Source organism: Chelonoidis abingdonii, chromosome 11 (genome assembly GCF_003597395.2).
Source record: "Chelonoidis abingdonii isolate Lonesome George chromosome 11, CheloAbing_2.0, whole genome shotgun sequence".
NCBI classification, from domain to species: Eukaryota; Metazoa; Chordata; order Testudines; family Testudinidae; genus Chelonoidis; species Chelonoidis abingdonii.
Window position 1 is genome coordinate 21,463,810 of NC_133779.1, and position 9,093 is coordinate 21,472,902.

The 9,093-nt window shown below is 65.7% G+C and overlaps 1 protein-coding gene across 1 annotated transcript in view; it reads left to right on the top strand.

Annotated features, from left to right (window-relative positions):
• Nucleotides 1-3,372: 3,372 nt before the first annotated feature.
• LRCH4 (leucine rich repeats and calponin homology domain containing 4) overlaps nucleotides 3,373-9,093 on the top strand; it is a 15,688-nt gene continuing 9,967 nt past the window's right edge. The window contains 6 exon segments of the mRNA XM_075070626.1: nucleotides 3,373-3,411; nucleotides 5,377-5,591; nucleotides 5,674-5,800; nucleotides 7,867-7,972; nucleotides 8,316-8,452; nucleotides 8,704-8,822. Coding sequence (XP_074926727.1) covers nucleotides 3,373-3,411; nucleotides 5,377-5,591; nucleotides 5,674-5,800; nucleotides 7,867-7,972; nucleotides 8,316-8,452; nucleotides 8,704-8,822 — 743 coding nt within the window.

Here is a 9,093-nt window from a genome sequence, read left to right on the forward strand (position 1 = left end):
CTCCCCGCAGCCCATTGTCCCCCACTGGCCAGAACCGGCTGCGACTCCTGAGCTGGGTCTCTGGGTCGCCAGTCTCTGGGGTCTCCATTCTCCAAGCCATTGGCCGGGATCCCGAGTTCCCTCTCCAGTCCTCTGTCCCAACGAATCCCTCTCCCCTCCCCTCGCTAAACCAGTAACACCTGGGGACACTGAGTCCCCCTCCTTCTTCATGCAACCCCCTGGAAAACACAGCAAACCCAAGAAAACCCCCCACTCCGTTACAGGCTCGCCGGTTGCGGGCTCCTCTCTGAATTCACCCAGTCACTTCCTGCGCCGGTGGCCGCCTGGCAAACGTGCCGGCCGCGAGCTGGAAGGCTGGGATTGCTCCGCTCCATCCCAGACTGTGCAGGAGCAAGCCTGGGAGACCCTCCCCCAAAAGGGTCACTTGGGAAGCCACGTGTGCTGGGGGGCGTTGTTAATACCCAAGGGAGTGGGGTGTCTGATGAAATCCCCCACGCCTGCCACTCCCACTCGGTCTGTGCCCAAGAAGCCTGGTCTGTCTGCTCGCTCATGACTCCTCCTCCAGCCTGCCTCCACCACACCTGGTCTGCACCTGCTGGCTTAGCCCTTGTGTCTGCAGACAGGGAAACCCTGCCCAGGGAGCTCAGCTCCGACTTCCCATGGGCGGGGGCTTCGTTGTCCCCAGTCACCCGCACTCCAAAAGGGGGCTTGATTGCACCGGAGAGGGAGCACTTGGTATGCAGCCAGGAGAGGAAGGTCGGGTGCTGGCTAGATTTCAGTGGGGCCTGTCCCCGCCCGTGAAATGACAGTAATAGCGCAGCCCTGCCGTAAATACGGTCGCGCTACCTATGAGCAAGGTCTGATCTTTCTCCCAGCCCCAGCCCAGATTGAAGAATTCCCCTGCCTCGCTGGGGGAACGGACCAGAACCGCTTCTGGTATCCGTCTGCTCGGCAGAATTCAGCTTCCACGGACGATAGCAGGGTTTATTTTGCAGCATTCCCCCCACCCCCCAATATTTTATTGACTTTTACGTTTCCAGAGTTGCGGGAAATTGTGAGGGGTCTTGGGTCAGATAATACTGATTTCACGGCAGTAGACGCCGATTCCAGAAGCTAAAATGCAAGCCGTCGGCACCGGCTGGCAAAACAGACGCAGGTGCTAGTAAATCCTCCAGCCGCGCATGGCTCGGACCTTTAGCCGCGGAGGTGAAATCGGGGTTTAACGGTAAAAACCGAACCCCTCCGAGTGTTTTAGCCATTCTGGAAGAACTCCCCATCTGGACGCCAGTTCTGGAAATAGGCGCCCGGGGAGGCTGCAGATCTAGGAGCTGTTCTGGGATGAAGTCCCAGGGTCCCTCGGGGGGGGGTCGGTTTCCTCGGCCAAGTCTTTAGCTCTGCCGAGGAGTTTCAAGTGCAGGCCGCCTCCGCTTCCTGCCTCGCACGGGAGCGGCAGCTGTGGCCCGGTGGCAGGCTGTGTAAACACTCAGCAGAGTGCTGGCGCGCCCGCCGCCAGGCTGCATGGCTCCATGCTTCAGAGTTGCAGCTCGCAGGAACCTGCTCTCCAGAAAGAGAGGGGAATGGTTCGCGTCTCTGTGCAGCCAAACGGGGTCCCTTTGCCTCACCTTCCCAGCCGCCCAGGCACGGACACCTGCCCCCTTCGGGGCGTGTGGCCCTTGGGGCGGCGTTCCAGCTGCCGGCTGCGTTCTCCAAAGGGCTCCTCCTTGGCATCCCCGCGTTTCTCAGGCACTCAGCTGGACAGCCCGGAAAGAGAGTGCTTTGTTTTCCCTCCTAACCTCAGGCAGGGGCCTGTCCCTCGCTGTGTGTCTGGGCAGCGCCTGGCACAATGGGCCCTGATCTCAGCTGGGGCAGGATCTGTCCCTCGCCGTGTGTCTGGGCACAACGGGGCCCTGATCTCAGTTGGAGCAGAGTCTGTCCCTCGCCGTGTGTCTGGGCAGCGCCCGGCACGACGGGGCCTGATCTCAGCTGGGGCAGGGTCTGTCCCTCACCGTGTGTCTGGGCACGACGGGGCCCTGATCTCAGCTGGGGCAGGATCTGTCCCTCGCCGTGTGTCTGGGCACGACGGGGCCCTGATCTCAGCTGGGGAAGGGTCTGTCCCTCGCCGTGTGTCTGGGCACGACGGAGCCTGATCCCAGTGAGTGTGTAAACATGCAGCCCAGCACCGGAGGGGTGGCGTGTGGGCAGGCTCTGATCTGCTGGGAACAGATCCCCTCGCAGTTTGTGAGGAGACTCTCATGCCATGGCTGTCCCCAGTGCCGAGGGTTGCGCTGATCTGTGGGGAAACGGTGCCGTGTTGGTGTGGGCTGTCATATGGCTCCATTTCCCTCTTCCCCGCAGACTTTAATCAGCTGGGCCCACGTCCTGGGAAGCACAGGCCGGAGGGTTTCACCCTCGTCCCTGGATGGTCCCTGGGCGGGGTGAAGGCGTCTCTCCCCGAAAGGCCGGGTGGGAAGGTGTCGAGACGCGGCCAGTCCACCTCCACCCCAGGGTGTTTGGGCCCAGGTTACTCCCAGCAGTGCTCTGTTCCCACGGGAAAGTGGCTGGCTTCATCCTTCCAGCCTTGTCCTGCTGTTCCTGGCTCTTCTCTGCCCCCTCGGCTTTTCCAGCGGCTCCTTTTAGAGCTTTGCTGCTTTCAGCCCAGAGGGAGCCAGTGCCCAGGCCTGCTCCTCGTCAGTGGCTTGCTGGAACGGCTCTTCTCCTGCCAGAGGCTTGCACGCTCAGTGCCAAGTTCAATACCCTCTCGGCAGCTTGCCTGGGCCCCTCTGGGTCGTGTGGTCGACAAAACATTTACCCTGCCGGCGGCTGCGGCCCAGGGCCTGCGCGTGTGCGCAGGGAAACGGCTCCTGAGTCAGCCCTTCTCTCCGTGGTGAGTGCTGGGCTGGCCTCCCGCCAGCCGCTCGCAGCCCCGGCCACTTGGAAACGGGCCGCCCGGCGAGCCACGGGGACAGCGCTGGAGCTGCTGCTCGGCTGTTCGTCCCCCTCCGTCCTGGGGTTAGGGGAGAGCCCAGGAGCCCTGCTGGGCTCAGGACCCCTGTTGTGCCAGGCACTGTACGGCCCCCCCCAACTGAGACTGGGCCCCCCCCATTGTGCTGGGCACTGCACAGACCCCCCATGGTGCCAGGTACTCTATGGACCCCCCTGAGATTGGGGGGCTTCATTGTGCCGGGTGCTGTGTAGATCTCCCTGATGGAGCTCAGGGCCCCCCATGGTGCCAGGTACTCTATGGACCCCCCTGACTGAGATTGGGGGCCCCCATTGTGCCAGGCACTGCACAGACCTCCCTGACGGAGCTCAGGGCCCCCCATGGTGCCAGATACTCTATGGACCCCCCTGACTGAGATTGGGGCCCCCATTATGCCGGGCACTGCACAGATCAGTGCCCCCTGGTGCCAGGTACTCTACAGACCCACCCTGACTGAGATTGGGGCCCCCATTGTGCCGGGCACTGCACAGATCAGTGCCCCCCATGGTGCCAGGTACTCTATGGACCCCCCTGACTGAGATTGGGGCCCCCATTGTGCCTGGCACTGCACAGACCTCCCTGACGGAGCTCAGGGTCCCCCATGGTGCCAGATACTCTATGGACCCCGCTGACTGAGATTGGGGCCCCCACTGTGCCGGGCACTGCACAGATCAGGGCCCCCCACGGTGCCAGGCACTGCACAGATCCTCCCTGACTGAGATTGGGGGGCCCCATTGTGCTGGGTACTGCACAGACCCCCCATGGTGCCAGGTATTCTACAGACCCCCCCGACTGAGATTGGGGGCTCCCATTGTGCCAGGCACTGCACAGACCCCCCATGGTGCCAGGCACTGCACAGATCCCCCCTGACTGAGATTGGGGGCCCCCATTGTGCCAGGTGCTGCACAGACCCGCATGGTGCCAGGCACTGCACACATCCCCCCTGACTGAGATTGGGGCCCCCATTGTGCCGGGCCCGGCCCGGCCCTGAAGTGCTCTGAGTCCCGTATATCAGGGGGAGGCAGGAAGGGTCATTCTCCTCCCGCGTCCCTCCAAGGGACCCAACTTCCAAAGGTATTTGGGTGCTGAAATGTGCCGATCGCAGCCTTGCATCGACCCTGTGATCGTCCCGTCTGAGCTCCTGCATCCTTGGTCACCTCCCTCTTGTACCAGCGCAGAGCCGGGAGGAACCCTTGGATTTAAACATGCTCCGCCACCTTGTCCCCACGGTTCGTCCCCTTCGCTGGTCAAACCCGGGGGGTGGGGGCTTCTTTCCAGGCTGGATCTGTCCAGCCTCGACTCCCAGCCGCTTGCCTGGGACAACTAATCCTGCTTCCGTCCCGCCTCCCCCCACACGCGCACCCGCCCTCGCCAGGTAAAAAACCCCGTAACTCCTGGTACAAGATCATTAAAGCCAAATATTCAAACCTGTATTCGAAACTTGCCTCCCGTGGCTGAAATTCTCTTCGCAACAAGCGATTTCCCCAAGAGGTAAACTGAGGCGACAGAGTTTTCCCGCTAATTCTCACCGCAATTAACCCCTCCTGTTATTACAGCAGCGGTAACCGCGGGATTCCAGTTCTGGTTCTAACCCGGATTCCTGGGTTCATCTCTGGCTGGGCCGAGGCCTCTCTGCTCCCGGGAGCCAGGACTCCTGGGTTCATTCCCGGCTGGGCCGGGGCCTCTCTGCTCCCAGGAGCCAGGACTCCTGGGTTCATCTCTGGCTGGGCCGGGGCCTCTCTGCTCCTGGGAGCCAGGACTCCTGGGTTCGTTCCCGGCTGGGCCGGTGCCTCTCTGCTCCCGGGAGCCAGGACTCCTGGGTTCGTTCCCGGCTGGGCCAGGGCCTCTCTGCTCCCGGGAGCCAGGACTCCTGGGTGAATGACTGAGGAAAAGTGAAACTATCGAGCGTTTACACAAATCTCTCCCCTTCCTCGCTTCGCTTAGGAATGGGTTGGGGCTGAACTCTCTTGGGGAGAGTTAACTGTGACCCTGCTCTTGGGCAGGGAGGCAAAATCTCTATATGGGACGTGCGTCGAGCAAACACGATTCCAGCTGCAGGGTCCAGCTGTTTCAAGGGCTCCCACCCAATTCCTCCGTGCTCATGGCCACGCGTGGCGTTTTCCTCCCAGCACCCCTGGGCTCAGGCCGGGCCGTGATCCGGCCTCTGCTAGGTCGATTTACAGGAATTACCCGGCACATGTCCCCCCGCCTCCCTTCTGCGGGTGGTGCGCGGCCTCACGCCTGGGTTCTCTGGGAGGGGAGGGGGGTCTGGTGGTTAGAGCAGGGGTTGGGAAACAGGACACCTCTTCCTGGCTTGGTCACCGTGCCTCAGTTTCCCCTCGAATGAGCTCAGGGCCCCCCATTGCGCTGGGCACTGCCAGGCGAGTTGCCTGTAGCTGGACACCTGGGAGCTTGGTGCAGGCGGTGGGGGGCGTCTAACAGCCTCCCCTCTCATCCCACGCCCAGATCTCTCCCGGAACCGCTTTGCCGAAGTGCCCGAGGATGTCTGCCACCTGGTCTCCTTGGAAGGGCTGAGTTTGTACCACAACTGCCTGCGGAGCATCCCACCGGCCATCGCCAACCTGCAGTCCCTCACCTACCTGAACCTCAGGTAACGGCCAGGCTGGGGGGAGGGATCCGGCCTGACTCGCTCCGGCCGCGGTTCTAATGGCTCCTTCTCCCCCCCCCCGCAGCCGGAACCAGCTCACCTCCCTCCCGCCCTGCCTCTGCCGCCTCCCCCTCAAAGTCCTCGTCGCCAGCAACAACAAGCTGGCCTCACTGCCCGACGAGACGGGCTCGCTGAGCAACCTGCGCCAGCTGGTGAGTGGGGCCGGCGGGCGCGGCAGGGCCCGGCCTGCGAAATGAGGACTCCGCCAGATCCCTCCTGCCAGGCTGGGAGACCAAGGGAAAATCCGACACGGCAGAGGGCGCTTTCCCCCGGCAGGCAGGGCTGGCTCCAGGGCTGGCACTAGGGGTCACTGTGGGGCAGGGAGCGGGGCGGGGGGCTCAGCAGGGGGCGCTCTCCCTTGGCAGGCAGGGCTGGCCCCAGGGCTGCGCTAGGGGGCGCTGTAGGGCAGGGAGTGTGGGGGAGCTCAGCAGGGTGCACTGTCCCCTGGCAGGCAGGGCTGGCCCCAGGGCAGAGCTAGGGGGCACTGTGGGGGAGGGAGTGGGGCAGGGGGCTCAGCAGGGGGTGCTGTCCCCTGGCAGGCAGGGCTAGAGGGCACTGTGGAGCAGAGAGTTGGGCTGGGGGCTCAGCAGGGGGTGCTGTCCCCTGGCAGGCAGGGCTAGAGGGCACTGTGGAGCAGAGAGTTGGGCTGGGGGCTCAGCAGGGGGTGCTGTCCCCTGGCAGGCAGGGCTGGCCCCAGGGCAGGGCTAGGGGGCGCTGTGGGGCAGAGAGTGGGGCTGGGGGCTCAGCAGGGTGCACTGTCCCCTGGCAGGCAGGGCTGGCCCCAGGGCAGGGCTAGGGGGCACTGTGGGGGAGGGAGTGGGGCGGGGGGCTCAGCAGGGGGTGCTGTCCCCTGGCAGGCAGGGCTGGCCCCAGGGCAGGGCTAGGGGGCGCTGTGGGGCAGAGAGTGGGGCTGGGGGTTCAGCAGGGGGCGCTGTCCCCTGGCAGGCAGGGCTGGCCCCAGGGCTGCGCTAGGGGGCGCTGTAGGGCAGGGAGTGTGGGGGAGCTCAGCAGGGTGCACTGTCCCCTGGCAGGCGGGGCTGGCCCCAGGGCAGAGGGCAGCAGGGGGCGCTGTGGGGCAGGGAGCAGGGCAGGGGCTCAGTGGGGGGCACTTTCCACTGGCAGGCGGGGCTGGCCCCAGGGCTGCGCTAGGGGGTACTGTAGGGCAGGGGGCAGCAGGACGCGCTGTGGGGCAGGGAGCAGGGTGGGAAGCTCAGCAGGGGGCGCTCTCCCCTGGCAGGCAGGACTGGCCCCAGGGCGGCGCTAGGGGGCGCTGTGGGGGAGGGAACGGGATGGGGGGCTCAGCAGGGGATGCTCTCCCCTGGCAAGCGGGGCTGGCCCCAGGGTGGTGCTGGGGGGGCGCTGGGGGCAGGGGGCAGCAGGGTGCGCTGTGGGGCAGGGTGGGAAGCTCAGCATGGGGCGCTGTCCCCTGGCAGGCAGGGCTGGCCCCAGGGCAGGGCTAGGGGGCACTGTGGGGGAGGGAGTGGGGCGGGGGGCTCAGCAGGGGGCGCTGTCCTCTGGCAGGCAGGGCTAGGGGGCACTGTGGAGCAGAGAGTTGGGCTGGGGGCTCAGCAGGGGGCGCGCTCCCCTGGCAGGCAGGGCTGGCCCCAGGGCAGGGCTAGGGGGCACTGTGGGGGAGGGGGCGCTATGGGGCAGGGAGCAGGGTGGGAAGCTCAGCAGGAGGCGCTGTCCCCTGGCAGGCAGGGCTAGGGGGCGCTGTGGAGCAGAGAGTGGGGCTGGGGGCTCAGCAGGGGGCGCTGTCCCCTGGCAGGCAGGGCTGGCCCCAGGGCAGGGCTAGGGGGCGCTGTGGGGGAGGGGGCGCTATGGGGCAGGGAGCAGGGTGGGAAGCTCAGCAGGAGGCGCTGTCCCCTGGCAGGCAGGGCTAGGGGGCGCTGTGGAGCAGAGAGTGGGGCTGGGGGCTCAGCAGGGGGCGCTGTCCCCTGGCAGGCAGGGCTGGCCCCAGGGCAGGGCTAGGGGGCGCTGTGGAGCAGAGAGTGGGGCTGGGGGCTCAACAGGGGGCGCTCTCCCCTGGCAGGCAGGGCTGGCCTCAGGGCAGGGCTAGGGGGCGCTGTGGGGCAGGGAGTGGGGGAGCACTAGGGGGCTCAGCGGGGGGCTCCCCGGCCAGCCCCGAACACCCCGCTCCCTCCAGGGCACTGACAGCGAGATACGAATCCGCCCCCCGCCAGGCCCTGCTAAACCAGCCTCCCCCCCACCCCCCCAGGACGTGAGCTGCAATGAACTCCAGGCTCTGCCGGCCAGCATGGGCCGGCTGGAGTCCCTGCGAGACCTGAACGTGCGGAGGAACCAGCTAAGTGCCCTGCCCGAAGGTCAGTGCCCCTCTCCGTCTCTTTAAATCCTGGGGCAGGACCCCTTCCAGCCAATCGAGCGTGGAGTGGGAACGGAAGCCACCAATCCTGTGAGCCCAGGGAGCTGGTACTTAAAGGGCCAGAGCGTGACTACCTTTCGGGCCCATTCTCCTTGTTCGAGCGCCCTGGGAGCTGGGTCCGGGTCTTGATTCTAGCCCCATATCCCCTCATGCTCACTGCAGCCCCGATGCCCCAGTGCCAGGGGGTGCCAGGCAGGACTGGGACTCCCCACAGATCCCCCCCCTTCCAGCCATGGGGCAACTGGGGCCCCTGCTGCGCTCACAGGGCCCCTCTGCTGCTCCAGAGCTGTCGGAGCTGCCCCTGGTCCGCCTGGATTTCTCCTGCAACCGGGTCGCCCGCATCCCCGTCTGCTACCGGCACCTCCGGCACCTGCAGACCATCCTGCTGGACAATAACCCCCTCCAGTCGCCGCCCGCGCAGGTGAGCTGGGGCGGGGCCCGGTGGGGCAGGGGGACTGGTGGGATGGAAGGAAACTGATCCAGGGAAGGAGGGCTGGGCGGGGGGTAAAGCCAGACCCGTCGCAATGGGCAACGAGGCACCGATTTTTCCACCGTGCGGGTGGCTAACATGGGACTGGGCGGTGACTCTGTGAAGGGGTGGGGGCTCCCCCTGCCTCAGCCCAGCCCTAATGAGCCTCCTCCACCCCCCCCCACCCCTCCGTCTCACCTCAGATCTGCCTGAAAGGCAAAATCCACATCTTCAAATACCTCAACCTGGAAGCCTGCAGCAAAACGGGGCCTGACCTGGCCGACTTCACCCAGCCCACCCGGCCCACCGGCTTTGGCACCTGGTAAGGGAGCTTCACCGGGGCAGGGGGACCTGGAATCGCCCCGCATGGCAGCCCAGTGCTGCTAGGTGTTCAGTATCCTGTTCCCACTGGTTGTCCCCCCAGCAGATAGAAACCCACTGGCTCCCTCACCCCTGACTCCTGGGTTCTCCCCGGCTCTGGGAGGGGAGTGGGGGCTGGTGGGTTAGAGCAGGGGGGTCTGGGAGCCAGGACTCCTGGGTTCTCTCCCCGTCTCTGTGAGGGGAGTGGGGGCTGGTGGGTGAGAGCAGGGGGG